The 18,586-nt window shown below is 45.9% G+C and overlaps 1 protein-coding gene across 2 annotated transcripts in view; it reads left to right on the forward strand.

Moving 5' to 3' along the window:
• LOC146805265 (von Willebrand factor A domain-containing protein 5A-like) overlaps nucleotides 1-18,586 on the forward strand; it is a 671,080-nt gene that overhangs the window by 288,742 nt on the left and 363,752 nt on the right. For both annotated transcript variants that reach the window (XM_085622439.1, XM_085622440.1), the window contains exon 5: nucleotides 6,234-6,406. In XM_085622439.1, coding sequence (XP_085478565.1) covers nucleotides 6,234-6,406 — 173 coding nt within the window. The remainder of the gene's footprint in view (nucleotides 1-6,233; nucleotides 6,407-18,586) is intronic.

An 18,586-nucleotide genomic window follows, 5' to 3' on the forward strand; every position in this document is an offset into this window, starting at 1 on the left:
CCCCCACTTCGAACCAAAACTATTATGACACCAAGCCAGTGAAGCAATTCATCGGACCCTCCCCAAAAGGGCTTGCTATTCTCTTGCATCCAAGCATCTATCCATTCATCAAATCATTATTCCATCCACTCGCTGATAATCACCATTTCACCTTTACATTCCATCTTCCATTCAGTCTTTCATCCAATATTCAGTCCTTCACCATTCCGTCCATCCATCCACCCATCCACATGCAAATCTATTCATCCATCTTCAAACCTATATATCAAACATATCTTTCCTTTCACTAGGCCATCAATCCTTTCACTTGCCATCCCCCCTTTCATTCATCGATCCTTTCATTAATCCATCCATTCACACTTCCATCCACCCTTTTACTCATCTATCCATCTTTTCACTCCAGCCATGCTCCCTCTCACACATTCATTGATCCATCCTTTCACTCATCTATCCACCCTTTGACCCATCTATCATCTCATCCATCCATTTACCCTTTCACTCATCCATTCATCCTATCACTCTCTCAGTCACCCATCCATCCATCCATCCTTTCACTCATTTCATTTATACATCCTTTCAGTCATCCACCCATCTACCCTTTAATCCAGACACCTATCTACCCTCCCTATCACTCACTCATCCATCCATCCATTCTTTCACTTATCCATGCATAGATCCTTCTTTTCATTCATCCATCCGTCCACTCATCCATCCATCCACTTAGTCCTTCCATTTATTCTTTCACTCATCCATCCATTCTTTCACTTATCCATCCATACATCCATCTTTTCATTCATCCATCCACTCATCCATCCACTTATCCATCCATCCACTTATCCATCCATCCACTTATCCATCCATCCACTTATCCATCCATCCACTTATCCATCCATCCACTTATCCATCCACTTAGTCCTTCCATTTATTCTTTCACTCACTCATCCATCCATCATTCATCCAGCCATCTACCCTTTCACTCATCCATCCATCCACCCTTTTACTCATCCATCCATTTTTCCTTTACTCATCCATCCTTACCTCCATTCTTTCACTTTTTCATCCATGCATTTATCCATCCACTTCTTCACTCACATCCATCCATCATTCATTTACCGTTTCATTCATCCATCAATCCATCATCCCTTTCACTCATCCATCGATCCACCCTTTCGTTCAGCCATCCGTCCCTTGACTCATCCACTAACCCTTCGATCCACTCATCCATTTACACTTCTACTCATTCATTCTTTTGCTCACTCATTCATCCACCCTTTTCACTTATCCATCCGTCCACCCTTTCATCCAGTCATCCATATATTCTCCCTTTCACTTATCCATCCATTATTTCACTCATCCATCCTTACATCTATCCTTTCACTCATCCACACCTCCACCAATGCACTCTTTCACTCAGTCCATTGATACATGCACTCATTGATCCATCCATTTATCGTTTAACTCAGAGGCTCCTTTCACTCACTCATCCATCCTTTCTCTCATCATCCATCCAGCCATCCTCCCTTTCACTCATTCATCCTTCCTCCCTTTCACTCATTCATCCTTCCTCCCTTTCACTCATTCATCCTTCCTCCCTTTCACTCATCCATCCTTCCTCCATTTTACTCATCTATCCTTACATCCATCATTTCGCTCATTCATCCATGCATACATCTATTCACTCACTCATCCACCCTACCATCCATCTATCCTCCTGTTCACTCATCCATCCATTCTTTCAACCTAGCCATCCATCCATCCTTTCACATATTCACCAGTCTATTCATCCATCCTTCCTTTCACTACTCTATTCTTACATCCATCCTTTCACTCTTTCACCTATCCATGCTCCCCTTCACTCACTCACCCGTCCACCACTTCACTTATCAACTCACCTTCCCACCTTTCATCTGCCGAGTTGCAGACAAAAAAGAGCCCCATCAAAAACCCCATCTGAGCTACATCTGCTAAAGCAGGGGGTTCACAACGGCACTGAATAGGGCACACAATGTGGGTAGACAGTGTATGTGGTGAGTAGAGAGCGCATGCAGAGAATGGAGACCAAGTGTCTGGAGGATGTACAGTTTGTAGAGTGGACGCAGGGTCGAACTTGAACAGAAAATAGGCCCAGCCAGTAAAATTAAAGTGGCTCCGTTAATCACGGGCAGTTTTTAGCTTGTATAGCCATTTGTATAGGTATGGGACCAGCATTCGTTTGTGCTTGCTGCATGCAATATTTGTGGTACTAACTGGAAAAGCAACAGTAAAACGTGGCCCACCAGAACCAGAAAACCGGTCCACAAACAGTCCGAAAAATGCCTTACATATTGAAGTATCAGTACAGCCGTTGGTGCAAAACCAGGCCAGTCCGACCAAAAGCAAACTTGCTACAGAAGGCATACAAAGGACAACTATGTGGAAAATAGAGCAGGGGTTCAGTAGGAAGAATGCAAGCTGCACTGGGACGAGAGTGGAATGAAGTGTTGAACCCGAGTGGAGAGCTGTAGGAAAGGTTGAAAAACGTATTTATGGCTTGAGTGTGGTATGCAGAATGAAAAGAGAATGATTATTTATCCGAGAGAATGTTTACACGCAAAAAAAAAGCTCAAGACCGAGAGAGGCATCCTCGTCCGTATTTAAAGTGCAAACCTAGTCAATCTCTCACCTTGGGGGAGGGGCATTGCTGAATTTCTTTTGTTAAAAGGGAGCAGCTCCGGGGCAGATTGTGTGCCTTTGTGAAAGTAATCATGTTAATTTCAGCGCATGACGGGTGCTGAGATTAACATGAATACTTTTACAAAGTCATACAATCTGCTGCGCAGCAATGCCCTCTTAACAAAAGAAATACAGCAAGTTCAGGAGGCACTTGCTGCTGAATTTACCTGCCGCTGTGCGCGCTTCACACACCCCACTGCGCGCTCTAGGCGAGATAGGAGCACGGGCGAGCATGCACGCTCCTTACAGGGAACAGTGCTGCTATCCTCTTAAGCTTGTCTTGGATGGTGAGGTCGGAACTGTTTACTCTTCCAGCTAAAGAATCGATTGAAGCTTGTCCGCAGATGGGAGTGGCGAAAGTGGCCAGTTGATGTGGAGTGGGGTCGTAAGGAATACAGCCTTTACTAGGAAAGGCTGGCTCTTGTGGCACCAAATCTTTGTGGATAGAATGTGAATAATGACTACAGAGGTATCATACTGTGTGCAATATGGATCTGTCTTCAATAATGTTTTGATTAGGGTGGTGAGGCCTTCTAGCATAGTTTTCAAAACACCAATTTCTGCTCTACGTGCGTTTATGTTGAGGTAAGTGTCCAGAGGCTCTATTTTGTTTTCTATGCTGGTCATAGGCGTTGCAGGAAATTGCGGTAAGGACACATTGTCATTGTGTTCATCGTTAAGGTCCTGAAGAGGTAAGAACCTATTTGCGCAATGAATTACAGGTTTTAGCTGAGGAGTGCTAATGCCAGTGCTAACATTGATAGATAGTAGAGGGTTGGGGTGTATCCTGAGTGGTCAATGCTAACCTTTTTGGTTCTGTGGGTGCCCTCTTGGGGGGTTGTCTTTGGAACATTATTGGAACGACAGGGGGGCAGTTTTGGCTTGGGCTTTGGAATTGAGGGCACGGTCTGGTTGTCCACTGGAATGTCCTCGCACTTGTTGATCAAGGTGTCTATCCGGTCGAGAACACAGTTACTGCCTGAATGTTTAAGTATCTTCCTAGCCCTTTTCCCTTTTGCTACTCGATTTCCCCTGCCTCCTACAGTGCCTTCCATAGTTTTCCTCTTCCCCATGTTGCACGCTCAAGGGACTGCCAAGGATGATCAGTATACTAACAGTAAATAAGCCTATACCCTCTGAAAACAATCACGAACAGTCTAAACAGTCAAAATAAGTAAATAATCCCCAGCGGCCAGGAGAAAAGAGAACCAAGAAAGTCAATGGAGTAGTCCCAGGTGATGATTACATATTGGCAACAGGTGGGAAAAAAAATAAAGCAAGATGCACAGTACTTCGTAAAGCAGTCTTAACAGCCAGCACAATCCTGGAAGCAAATATTAAGGGGGTTGCCATGCCTCTTCCTGGCAATGACGGGCAAGGACAGGCCCGCTCTTGGCCCAGGGGCGGCCTGGAAAAGCCCGTGCGCGTCCTGTGCCACGGGAATCCTTGCCGGCTTAAGAGCGTCTCCTGGCGTGATTCTGGCTCAACGGCGGTGTGTGTGCCGCAAGGCTACCTGGGAGCTGCAGTTCCTGCTCCCAGGTGTTGGAGGAAAGCTGGCAGTTCCTGGTCCCGCGGTCGACGTGAGGGTGATGGCAGGTTCGAGAGTGCTACTGCTCTCCGCTGGCAGATAGCAAGAGTGGCTGCGTGCTGATACGGGCTCTGAAAATTGTCTAGCACCGAGTGCAAAGGTGCCAACTATGTCTCGAAGTCAAGTTTTAAAATAAACCCTTGCAAGGATTCCAAAGCAGGGCTCTGGGTGAACCTATCAGGAGTTTTTTCTGTTATTCTTTTTACTTCGCAAAGCCATTTCAGCAGATAATGTGTTCGCTATATGAAATCACACACAATTATCCCACTTGTGTATAACTTTGAACATAAATTGAAATATATGGGTGTGGCCTAACAGCCAGAGCTACAGACTTTGGATCAGGGCAACCAGGTTCGAGTTCACTTAATCTCCTGTCCTTAAAACCAAATGAATACAATTTTACGTAACATAATCTGGTGCTCATGTAAAGCATGCCAATGCCATTTGGCACTGTTCACACTATATAAACTGCAATATGTATAGGGAGTCCAAAATGCTCCACTGAGTCTCGTTTCAACACAAAAATTCATATGAGGCCTTGCCCTATACTGCAGAAGGGGTTTTTCAAATGTGATTAAATCACTGGTATCAACACCAAAATGTTCGAGAAGCCTTGTGATTTTAGTGAACAATTGAGGTTAGAAAGAAACGCAGAAAAATGTCAAGAGTATGTTATTTCGGTAATTACCTGCACTTCGAAAGCATGTCTACTACTACATTAAAATAATTGCTTCCGTCTCACGCCCGTTCAAGCTAGGTGGGTCGGTGAAAGTTAGTGCTTCCCAAGCCATGACCCAATTTTTAAAAAGACAACTTTAGACTTTCTGGCGCTAGCTGTTGGTCTTCTCTGTCGCATGAGTGTCAGTCTAGTTAGTGTCTGGTGGGCTGTGCAGCGAAAATTGTGTGAGTGGTCATTGGACCTCCATGTGCATGAGTCAGGTGTGTTCTAGGATGAGGGAGTCCATCTGCTGGGAGAGAGTGCGGATGACTTTGCTGTGGCAAGGTGCAGAGTGGGTGTCTGTTCCTTCATTAACCTTCGGGTAGATCTGAGTTTCTGGGGTAACCGGCTTCTGTGGTGGACGGGGGCTGGTGTACCTCTTCCCTGCTTCAGCTCGAAATGGGAGTGTATGTGGTTGAGTTGATAGTCTACCTCGTTGGCAAGAAGTAGTTCATGTTGATGAGTGTCTTTAAGACTTGTAAGGGTTTTTGGGTTAGGGTCTTTGTTAGTCTGTCTTCCAACTGACTGTGGCTTCATGGTGCTGAGGTTTTGAGGGTTCCTGTGTCTTGCAGGAGGTCACTGCTCTCACCTGTCTTGGTTGTATTTCTGTTGACCGGGATTGGTGTGATAGGGTTGGGTGATGGTTGTTGATGTGTGGGGCTGGTGCAGGGAAACATGGTTTTGGCAGAATTGTGGGATAGTCAGTAAATCACAGCGAGTGGTTGAGTCTTCAGATGCGGGGTAGGCTTTTAACTTGTAAAAGATCTGGTTGAACATGTCCAGATTCGGATCAGAGGCTAAACAAGAATATTACCATTTCTATAGATTGAAAAATGGGAATTGCAAGATGGTTATTTGAGACCTTGAGGTATTTTAGCTACCATCGATAATTGAAGGGGTGTATTCAGTGACCCTCTCCATGGGGCCGGTTGATATGTGAAAAAGATATGGTCAGATCTTAGGGCTGTTCATGCAGCAGTATGTGTCGGAGATGGATGTTGCGGCTAGCTCTTTCAGCAGTCTACTTGAAATTCTTTGCTGCATTCTTATAGCAGTTAGGTGAGTAATTTATTTTAAAGGAGTTGTGACCCATTTTTTATAGTGTTTTTTAGGGATGGTCCTGTTCATTCATTATTAATCAGCTGTATGCGCCATTACTTGTCCCACTGCGCCCCCCATCTAACTGGACCTATCACTCTGTTTCTTCCATTGTAGAAGCAGGGACAGAAAGCGTAACCACCGGTCTTCCTCGTGCACCCGTAGGAAAACTTCTTTACACTCTTGAAATGAATACCACAGTCCAGTCCTCCTATGGTGTCTCTCGAATCGAATCCAACTGTGGTTTGAGCCCCCTGCAGTACTTAGCTGAAGACAAGACTGCTGCCCAGGTAAGGAAACAGTACCATGTTCTACTTTTCAAGAACCATTATGGTAGATTAATTATTCATTGAATGCAAGCTGAGGTGCTGGATCCTGTTTCTAATTTATACTAATGTTCTGGTAATAGCATGAATGGGACTGATAGCCCACTAGGATATTGCTCCATTACATGGATGGTGCTGGTGTACTTTGACCCTAATCAGCAGATGGTCTTAGTTCCAGTCAGTATTGTTTTTTCTTAGTTATCTGCAAATACCTCAAAGCCTGAGAGTTGAGTAAGGACGTCACAGTTAACCACACCCTGCTATGGAACAAAGGTAACATTGCATATTTGATCCATGTATCTGGAGTGCTTTTGGGGATACCTAAAACTGATGGAATCAGATTTTTCTCCATTTTCATAAAAGGCTGTGCATCTGTGGGAAAATGGTCCATGGGCCAGAGGGTTATTTGGAATTTCTCCAGACACAGAGGCTTGTCTGATGTTCATGGCTCGAATGAGCTATTCACCTTGCTGGTTAATTCTCTGTGCCCACGAATCCAAACTCTAACCATGCCTATCAAATTTATAGGATTTTTCTTATTTGTTTGAATTTTTTTTATCATCTTATTGTTTCCTAAAACAGAAAGCTTAAATGAAAACAGTTAAAATGCATGAGTGATGATACATTATCTACGATTAACATTTCATCTACAAGGTCTACGAGCTATCCCCAGCAATACAGAACACAACATTTAGGGCACGATTCACAAAGGCAATCTGAGACAAAAGTCGAACTTCACGACTTCTGGTATTCACAAGGTCACTTATGAGTTCTGTCTTCACGTTCGCAGTTGGGTCGTACTCTTCAGCTCGGGCCGTACTCTGCACGTATGAAGTGTAATCAATGGGCCGGAACGCAATTTTTACAAAAATGATCATTGGGAATATGTGATAAATGATCGAGGAGGTCATGAAAATCAGTCTGGGCAGGGAGAAGGGTGTGGCTAGACACTGCTTCACAACCCAGAGAAGTTTGATCCTTTGCATTATGGCATTTATCTCATGTTCCTAATGTTCCTTTTTGTAAAAGTTGCCTTCCGGCCCATTGATTATACTTCATCCGAGCCGCAGATTCCGGCCCGGGTCCGGAGAGTATGGCCTGAGCCTGAGAGTACTGCCTGAGGCGGAGATTCCGGCCCCACTGTGAACATAAGGATACGACTCGTAAATGACCACTGTGAAAACCAAAAGTCGTAAAGGTAGACTTTTGTCTCTGATTGCCTTTGTGAATCGGGCCCTTAGTGTCTATCAGTTCTCGGCTTGCTATTTACTTGAAGTACGAGCTTCCTTCCAGTTGAGCGGGACCCCACACATCGTTCTCCATAAGTCCAAGTTCTGTGTATCAGTCCAGACTTTTCATACGTATTTTTTCCACAACTGTCCGTTCACTTATGTGCTTACATCATAGGTTGGGCTCAGGCTCCCTGCCTCCCTGTTGTGTAAACACTGAAATGCTGGTCTTCTTTTTGCTAAGAGCACTGCCAGTGCTTCCAGATTTAAATTAATGTTCCCTTTCTCAGGTTTAGGGTGAAACACCAGGATACGGTGTTTGGTGGTTAGAGCAATCAAATTTCCAGCCATTCTCCCAAGTTGGACAGGTCTTCATTATGAGAACTCTGCACCCACCATATATTTCCGCACCATAAGGAGCATGTCTGCATCTTTATCCATAAGGTTTTGTAATGCATTTTCTGGGGGTCTTGGCACAGTGATTAATTACTGTGCTATATCCTGTATGGGTGCTGTGGTTTACCACTGGTACCCCAGGCACTATTGTACTGGTGCACTCCAATTGGATAGTCAGTTTAATATATTGAGGTACTTGTCTACCTCGGGGTAGCAAGGGAAATTAGTCAAGGCTTATCATAAAGAGTGGAGGGGGATTAGAAACTCAGGCTCAGTATGACACATTAAGTAACACTTAGTAAAGCCATTTTCATTGCTTTATTTTATAGCTGAAAACCAGGAGGGTATAGATTAGTTAAAAAGTATGTTATAACCTTCTTAGACTTTTGCACTAGTTTTCTGTTAACATTGACCCTTTGGGTAAGACTATCCTATAGGACTCGGTCGGGCCGACTTCGGGCTCTTACGGAGCATTCATGTCTATAATTCTTAGCAGAACGTAAACTATCTCTAAAGGACTTGGGAGGTGGATAACGAATACAGATGTGTAAACTTTAGGCTCAAATGTGTACTCTCTTTACCACTGGAGTGCCAAGGGGTGAAAAAAAGGCCAAATATAGTCCCAAGAGCTCAGTAAAATGGATAGATAGGGTATTGAAGTCACGGTCCTTCATGGGAAGAGCACCAGTAGAGAGTTTTCCAGTCTTCCCACAGGACAACAGATAAAATGTGGCCCTGGACTAAAAGTGCTTCTACCATTCTCGATCGCCGTATATTCTTGTTTGGAAGCTGTAGCCATCCTCACTTTGAAACAGGGTAAACGTTGGGAGCCATTAAAACCAACTTACCATGGAACAACTCCATTGTTTTTTTGTTTTTTTTCTTCTAGCATGGACATATAAAGGACTAGCTGGATAAACTGAGGCAGGTGAAGCCCAGGTTCTTAAAATCATGCATGGGACCTCCGGGCAGTTAGCAACTAATCAACAACTTGTCCCTGCCATGGCTTTCCAATTGAGGAGATATAGTTGCCAAGTGCCGTTTCTTTCCTTCACTTGCACGGTTACTCTCCCATTGCACTTTGCCATTCCCACAGAAAGTGAGTGTTAGTAATCGTATCATTACCATTTATATTGGTTAACCCTGCAACGTTTTCCTGGTTTGCATCCCTCCAGTAAGAGCAAAAAGAGAATTGAGAAACTAGAAGAAGCAAGTCTCTCTTTGTTAGAAATTGGGTTACTGGTTGACTGGAGTGTGAGCCCTGGTCAAGCAGCAACCACATTCCTTGTCCGGGTAAGGCAGAAGCAATCTCCAAATTAATCTGTGCTCAATGTTCTGGTACCTTGGCACAGAACAGTCAGGCAACTTTTAAAGTATCTGTGCAACACTTCAAAAAGTAAAACAGTGCAAACACCACACTAGGTTAGAAAAATAGAGCAGAATCTAATAAAAAAAAACAAGACCAAACCAACAAGAGTACAAGCAGTAGAATTAATTTTTAAAGAATAAACTGCAGTATAGCGCCTTAAAGCCATAAAGTGCCAATCTGGTTGAGCTGGACCGGGTCATAAGTTCAGGCCGATAGCGATCGAGCGTGGGTCGGATATGGTCCCAGATTAGTCCGACTGACGTTTTACCTTCTCCAGTTTTGTGCCAAGAGTCCCGTTTGTGTCTGAGGGGTTCGCAAGGAGATTGTTGCGGGAGTCGATTGGCTTGGCACGAAGAGCAGTCCAGGTGTCATGGATGGGCGGGGTGATGCTTCATTTTTTATTTTATTTTTAAATATCTTTATTGAAGTTTCATTTTTTTACTTTTACAAACATACAATTTCGCATTTGCCATTCAATGTAAAAGCGTTGGCGGGGTGATGCACTGATGTTCTACCGCAAGTGGTCGATGCTGCTGTGCAAAGAGACGGGCTGGTGGCAGCTTGTGCTGATATGTAGTGTGAGTAGTGCGGTTCCAATGTGAACGGGCTTGTTTGTAGTTGCAAAGAGCCCACAAGCTTACACTTAAGAGCTCGAGAGCCACACCAAGTGTCCAGGATCTGAAAGACACCTCTTGGGTTCAGGATTTCACTGAAGACTGGCCCAAGAGCCTGTATGTAGCCTGTTATGTCCCTGAGGCACAGATCAGGAGGCAAGCAGACTAGCTCTTTGATTCACTCAGGGTTCAAGATGGGTTGCAGGTCCAGTTCATCTTCCCCAGGTAATAGGGCAGCAGGTCAGCACAGTTAGGCAGCAGCTCTTTCAGAGTAATGTCCAGCAGAGTAACAGTCCATTCAACAGCACAGCAGTTCTTCTTCCTGGTAGAGTATCCACAGGTCCGGAAGTCTACTGAAATGAAACATGATAGAAGCTTCTAGACACTGTCTTTGTAGTGCATGGAATTCCCTGCCTCCAAGCTGGCTCAAGTGACAATGCAGGGTTAAGCCCTTTGTGTGGAGACAGCACATTGCCTGTTCATGTGTAAGTGAGGTTGGCCCCAGCTCCTCCCTACCATCCAGCCAGTGATGGCCCATCCATTCACACCTAACCTCCCATTGTTTAGGGCTGTCTAGGGGAATACACAAAGCCCTAGTGTCCACTACACCCAGTCATGTGACCAGAGACAGGCTGCTGGCAAGAAACTCTCTAAAAGTGGCATTTTTAGAATTGTAATTAAAAATCAGACTTCACCATAAATTAGGATTTTAAATTAGGATTCCAGAGACACCAAACATGAACCAGTGATATCTTCCCACTTGAGAAGTACACTTATAAAAATGTAATAAGGCAACCCCAATGTTATTCTATGGGAGAGATAGGCCTTGCAGTAGTGAAAAATGGTTGTAAAAGTTTTTCACTATCAGTGCATGTAAAACTTAAATGTACATGTGCTACCTTTTATGTTTACATTTGTTATTATTTTTGGTACAAGAAGCATGTACAATATGTACGTCATGCCATATCAATACTGGAATACATCTACGTCGAGCCTCATTGGCAACTTTTCATTTAACAACTCCACATCTCCCAAAACCATCCCCTCCCACCCCAGGTGCTCATACAAACTCTTTATTTCTAACAAAAGTAGATAATTGTGGCCGATCCCAAAAGGGTCACTCCAGTGGCGCAGCAATCTCAGATACTTGGGACAGGTGAGCTCCGTGAACTCCTGTGAGAAGAGCTTAAGGAACTGCTGCCACATCTCTCTGTATGAGTCCCATTGTTGTGTCAATGTCAGTGAAAGCTTCTCCATCTCTAGAAGGTGCCAGTTCTGCTGAGCCAGCGCCCTATCTGTCCCCCAGAGAGCCAGTATGGATTTATGTGTTGCCCCCAATGCCAAAGCTGTGTTGCCCCCACCTGGATTTGAGCTGGAATGTAAGAGGATTGAAAAGACCCAGCACTATGTAAGTGGGAAACCTGGGTAACTGAATGTCAAAATGTGCATCGATTTCCAATAAAATTTCATCCCAGAGCTGCTTTAGTTTTAGGCATTCACATATTATGTGTACCAGCGTCACCCGGGAGTCACAACTTCTCCAGCACCTGTCGCTATGTTCAGAGTTCCCCCTATGGAAATGGACCGGAGTTAATTACCAATATGTGATGATTTTCGTCAGTCTCCATACTGGAGGCATTAGAGGATGTGTGTTGCGCCCGGTAATAGACATCCTGCCATTCGCCTGGGGACAGTTGTCTACCTATCTCCAGCTCCCACGGAGTTGTGCGGGGGTTTTCGGCTCAGGCTCCCCATCCCTAAGAAACCCATACATTTCTGTGATTAGACGCCTGTCTGTGTCCTTACTCAAAAGCCACCTCTGAAATCTTGTCAGGGGTCACTGTGCTGCCTCTCTCACTGCCGGCTGCATCAACCAGTGCCTTATCTGGGTGTTCTGGTATCTTATCTCCCTCCGGTGTTGAACATTCAGCACGCAGAGTCTCAAACAGGATGGGACCCTCCTCGTCAAAGACATGTCCCGCAGACCAACATCCCGGCTGTTGCCAGACCCCAACTAGTTATCGTCCAAGCCTGGGGTAAAGAGACCCCTTCCCCACCACTGGAGTGAGGGGGGGAGGGAAACGATATAAAACCCTTTCGAGTAGCAACTGTGTCTCAAGGTGGTCACGGTGACCAAAGAGATATAAAGGTTCACCGGTGGTGTGTGCGGGCCACTATGCTGCTCCTGCTAGTGTGGAAACTGAATAGATCTGTAGAACCCAAAATCATAACTCCGTCACAACCACCTGAGTAAATTAAGAGAATTCATTTAACGTGCACAGGAGCCTCAGATGGGTGTTGAGTGCTCGAATAGCAGAAGTAAAACATAAGCATTTATAGACACAGACCACAGCATTTCATTATAAGTTGTCTGCGTAACAGGTCATGTCTAGGCCCTCATGTCCCGGCAGGTGGTGAAGAAACATTTTGGGCTCGGAAACTTACAGTAGACTGTTACACAAGAATACGTTGGAAATCACCCTATGTGCACATGACAAGTCCCCTGTATCTAAAGCCAGGCAGTTAACTATTACATTTACGCCCAAATGCAATCACAAAGGTCTACATTATGTGATGTGGCTGAATACACTTTTGAGGCCTACAGGTCCTGTTGCTAATGCAAGCAGGCAGAAATGTAATAACATGGAAATGTACTCTTTGTGCAAGCCTTGCAATGTATCGCATTACAGGCTGCATACTAAAAGCAAAGTTCTAATTCTTATTTAAGGCTTTTACATGATATCAAGCAATTTATTATATTTGTTTATAATTCCCATCATCATTGAATTATCATAATGTCAAATTATACAAAATGGATACCACCATTGTTATCTAAACTTAGCTTCCACACTAGTGCCCTGTCCATTAATAATCTTTCCTTCTTGGATTCAGAGTGAGACCATTCGAACAAATATCTAAGCTGCAAAGCCTGAAAGTAGTGCAATAGGCATGGGACCCCAAGCCACCCTCCAGTGGTATCGCCAACTATGCTCACGGCTCATCTGGGGGCGTCTGCCTGCCCACACAAAGTTCTGCAGAGCATCCTGTAACGTCCGAAGCATCTCTGTAGGAGGTGTTTGAAATATATACAGAATCTTAGGTAGGATTGTCATTTTAAGAGCAGCGATCCACCCCACCCGTGAGAGCGGATACAGCTGCCAACTTGTTAAATCTGCCTTCACCCTCTCAAGCAGGTCACAATAGTTCAGAGAAATCACTTGGATGCCCAAGTAGTTGATGGACTTCGGAGCCCATTGGATCGAAAATGACTGGGACAGATATTTCCTGGTGTCGGGTGTGACTGTAAGATCTAAGGCCTGTGATTTGGCAATGTTTATATGAAATCCTGAGACTGCACCAAACAGCTGCACCTCCTCTAGGACGCTCGGGAGTGCCGTCCTCTGGTCGTCCAAAGAAACAAGGACAATGTCTGCGTATAACATGGTGAGGTGCTCCTCTTCCCCAAAGCGCACCCCTGTGACCTTCGGATTGTCCCTAACCCTCTAGGCAAACTGCTCCATGTAGAGCGCAAATAACAAAAGGGGACAGGGGGCATCCCTGCCGTGTGCCTTGACAGATAGGGAAACAATCTGAGTTTCTACCATTAACTTGAACGAAAGCCATTGGTGTTTCGTGGCCACTAAGCACCCAAGCTCGAAACCGCTCTCCCAGACCAAAGAGTGACAACGTCTCAGCCAAGGAAGGCCAATGGACGTGGTCAAACGCTTTCTCAGCATCGATTGAGAACAACATTATCTCGCGGTTTGAGCGGGTAGCTGTGCCTATCAAGTGCAAAATCTGTTTGGTGTTATCCGAACAATGTCTATTCAGGATAAACCCTGCCTGGTTGGGCTCCACTAGCCCAGGGATTAAGGGTGCGTGGTTGGCTGCAAGGATTCCTGTAAACAACATTGGGTCAACATTTAAGAGGGAGATAGGCCGGTAGGACCCACACTGTCTTTTGTCTTTACCAGTCTTTGGTATAACTGCTATGGAGGCCTCTGCCATCGAAGGGGTAAAAGTGGCCAAACTCATGATAGAGTTAAAAACCCTAATGAGGAGAGGGGCTATCGCCGTGCAAAATGTCTTATTAAAGGCCGCCGGAAGGCGGTGTGGGCGGGGTGACTTACATGGTTTTAGCTTTAGAGATTACCTCCTCAGTCCTTATCTGGACCTCTAGACTAGCAGTCTGATCCTCTGTTAGGCGAGTCACTTTAGCTCCCGCCAAGCAGGTTGGGATGCCGACGGGGAAAGATCCTGTGCCGAGTGCAGGGCACTATAAGAGGACCCGCATCTCTCTGCCACTTGTTCGTCTCACGTAACTAGAGTCCCCTCCTCCGTCTGCAGGGTATCAACTGCTGTGGCCTGCAGTTGGCCCTTGAGTTTGTTTGCTAGTAACCTCCCACATCTGTTCCCACCTACATAAAAGGAGTGTTTAAGGCGCTAGATTGCATATTCTGCATAATCTAGATCTAATCCTGCAAGCTGTTTTCTAGCGGTCTCCAGCTGTCTCCATACTCTAGGTACCCCCCTCCACGGTGGTGTATACATTCGAGCTCTCGCACCTGCTGCTTTAGTTTTGTACGCCTATCCTTCCTGACCTTATTATCCACTACCGAGATAGCAATAAATTCCCCCTTAACACCGCCTTCATAGCGCCCCAGACCGTTTAGATTGGCATATCTGGAGTATAATTGACCTTAAAATAGTTCTCTATCGCTTTTTCTATCTGACAAACCATTTTCAGCATACGGAGAAGAGTCTCATGTAGTCTCCAATTGCTGGCGAAAGTCACACCCTGTGGGAGAGAAAGGTCCAACAAGATTACCAATTGGTCGGACCGCGCACAGGGCTCCAACTCCACTGATGTGGTCACTGCTTGTACCACGCGGGAGCCTAGAAAATGATCGAGTCTGGCATAGGATTTATGTGTGTGAGAGTAGAAGGTATATTCCTGTGTAGTAGGGTGACTTTCTCTCCAAAGGTCCTGTAGACCCATCTCCTGCAACCAGAGGGTCCCTCCTGTGGTGAAAGCTCCCACCGCTCCCTGTCTCTGTGATGAGCGATCTAACCCATTGTGGAATACTAAATTGAGTTCTCCCCCAAAGACATAATGTCTGCTACTGCCCCTGCAGAAACTGTTCCTGACCCTCGTTGGGAGCATACAGGGAGCTTATGATCAGGGAGTGTGGTCCAAAATGAATTAGATACCCTAGCAGGCGGCCTTTAATTTCAGCTGTTTTTATACCCACATTCCCTCAGAAAGAGTGTGAGAAAAGCAATGCCACCCCAGCCACCTTACAGGGTAGAGAAGAGAAACTGCTGGGGAAATGCTCTAGATTTAAGTCTATGCCAATCACTAGCCTGATGATGTGTTTCCTGTAATAAGCTAATGTTGGCTTGAGAGTTTTCCAAATAAGAAAGTATTGTCCTTCTCTTAACTGGATTGTTAAGCTCTTTGACTTTGAGGGTCAAAACCCTCAGGCCTCTCTTTGTAGATGCCATAGGAAATAGCGCTAGCTCGGGCCACCAGGCCCCAACCCCTTCGACCCTCCTCTCCCTGTCCAGTCCAGTGATATCCTCTTTGACCCATACCTAGAAAGTTACGTACTATGCACTTTGTGATGAGCATCCGGAAACAAACCCCAGAACAAAAACCGTAAACAACCATTATCCCTGGATCGAGGAACGGGTAGAGCGATCTAGTCCCAGTCCACTGGAAAAAATGCAAGGATGGTCTGTGGCCATCACCCTCCACTCTTACTCGGCTTCCCCATCTTCCACCACCCGGCAACCCCAAAAATCAATCAGCCTGTCCTCACGTGGGGTCCTTAGCTACAGAGTCCTCTGAGAGCTTGTCAGGTAGAGCCCTCTTCTCTAACACAATGACTGCCGAGTCTGGCCTTGATCTCCCCGTCCAACAGGAACCTGCTTCCACCTCTGATGCCCATCTTCCCTGTGAGCCCTCCTCTCGTTCCTTTTTGCTCCAGCTCCTGAGAATCGATCTGCAGCAGTTCACACTCCTCCACCAAGGAGCGAAAGAAATAGAGTTGGTCCTGCCAGCAGAATATTATTCTGAAGGGGTGGCCCCATGAGTAGGGGATCTTCTTGTCTCGCAAAAAGGCTGTAACAGGGTGAAATTCTCTCCTCTTTTAAAGCGTGGAGGCCACAAGGTCCGTAAATACCTGCAGGGTGTGCCCCCGGAATACAATAGGCAGTGACGATCGGGCCACCCATAGGATCTGCTCTTTCAAAGGAAGCTATGGACGGAGGTCAGAATGTCCAGTCTGCGATGATCCAGCACCCCCATGGCCCACCCTATGGGTTATGTCCAAGTGGATCTCAGTTGCCGGCATGTCCCCTAATATCTGGGTGAACAGCGCTGCCACATAGGCTTCAACACCCCCTTCCTCTGCTTCCCGTGGGGCCCCCTGTATGCTGATGTTATTCCACCTGGAGCGGTTTTCAAGGTCCTCCGCTTGACTGCAGGTCTAATTGCTGATCCGTGAGACGTATAATCTCCTGCTATAGTTGCTCTATTTCCTCATCATGAGAGGTCTCATGGCCCTCAAGGACATACACTTGATCACCAATATCTGTCACCTCCTTCCTTATCACCTGCAGTTCACTTGTTAGGTCTCTCTTGACAACCTGCAGATCCTCTCTGAGACAAGAACAGAGTCTCCATGTAAGAGCGTTTGACCGGGGCCTCCAGCTCCTCACCAGACGGCGAGGCTGCTCTGCCAGCTACCCTCCGAGTCTCCCCTTCCTGGAGTCCTGCAGGTTTCGTAAACCTATCTTTTAGGGTGCCTCTTTTCTTTTCACATTCTGATGCCATCTAGCCGGCCCCGCCAAGCTCACTGCGGAGAGACAAAGACATTCGAGCTTCAGTAAAGCATACTTCACATCACCGGAGGGCGAGGGCCCCGGTCCTCTGTCTCCACTGTGTGCCTCGCGGTTCTTCCCTATGCAGGGGACTCACTCTGGAAGTTCTCCTGTGATCAACTGTTCAGTCAGCTGCCCCACTGGACGTTATTGTGTACCACCAGGCCCTCCACATGCTACAGTCTAGGCCCGCAGGCTCACTCCACTGTTATCCCTCAGCGCTATGCCAACTGCACTGCTCAAAGGGGGGTAGGTGGCAACTCTGGGCCCACTACAGCTCACCTCCTGCTACTGAGCTGCTGCATTGGTAGATGAAGCAAACTGGTTGCATAGATTTGTAATATGTCAGTCCCCTTCTCATTGATGAAATGCTCACGTGTATCAGCAAACGTTTCTGGACATTTTGAGATTGTATCGACTAAAGTTCTCTGCTTCCTCTCTTCAGATGTACTTTTTGCTGTTGCCTATGCACAATTTGTTTTGTGTTATAAGTTGCTATTTTTTTTAAAGAATGTGTTTATTTTTCAATTTCACAGTTGTTGAATACATGGAAAATGTTATACTGAACAACATTTACAAATGTGAAAAAAACTTTATAGCCATTCCACCCCCTCCCAGTGCAGTTTTTAGCGAGATATTACCATCTTCTAAAGGCCTCCAGTAATACAGGTTGTATGTTGCATGCAGTTAGTATAGCAGGCGCCTACATTTTTAGTCCCAGGACCTCTCTCAGACAAGGCACATTCCTTCTAGTCGGAGCCTGAGTCCACCGAATCCTGCCCCCCCCCACTGCTGCTTCAAACTCCTCAATGGTCTCTCTTCATGTGATCAAATCTTTTTCGGCATGCTCATCTATACTACACCCGTGTAGCCTCACCTTAGACAAGGCACATTCCTCCTAGTCTGAGCCTGAGTCCACCGAATCCTGCCCCCACACTGCTGCTTCAAACTCCTCAATGGTCTCTCTTCATGTGATCAAATCTTTTTCGGCATGCTCATCTATACTACACCCGTGTAGCCTCACCTCCTCTGCCACTGCCCATTCTTTCACATCTCTACCCCATCTTTGCAGATTGGGTCCCCCAGTGCCCATCCACGCCATAGCCACTCATCTTTTCGCCAGTAATAGTGCCAATTGTACAAATCTCCATTGCATTTTCCCTCCCTTGCGTTGTTTAAGTATCCCCAATATACAGGTAATGGGTTCTAGCCCCAGCATCACACCTCCCTCCCTCTGTAGTGTCTCAAGCACCTGGACCCGGTAAATGTGAACTGCAGGACATTGCCATCGGGGACATCGATTCTGTTTTGTGGCGTCTATATGGTGCCGCAGCACCCAGGCAGACATATGTGCGGTGCAAAAAATTAAAGTGGCCTACTTTAAACCACGTGTTATATGAGCCCCTTTTTACTAGTCTGCAGGCCTCCTTCCACACTGTATCTGTCATTGGTGCACCCAGATTCTCTTCCTAGGCTATTCTCGCTCTTGGTATTTGTCTAGGTTTTGGGAGACAAGGGTACCCCGATATGTGAACCTGGAGTGATGAGGAATATTTAAAGAACAGTGGTTCTTGTGAGGCATAAAACGTCCAAAAGCAAGAGGGGTGACCAGAGAGGGGCACTGTTTCTTATAAATGAAATAATTGTCCTG

Source organism: Triturus cristatus, chromosome 8 (assembly GCF_964204655.1).
Source record: "Triturus cristatus chromosome 8, aTriCri1.1, whole genome shotgun sequence".
Classification (NCBI taxonomy): Eukaryota; Metazoa; Chordata; class Amphibia; order Caudata; family Salamandridae; genus Triturus; species Triturus cristatus.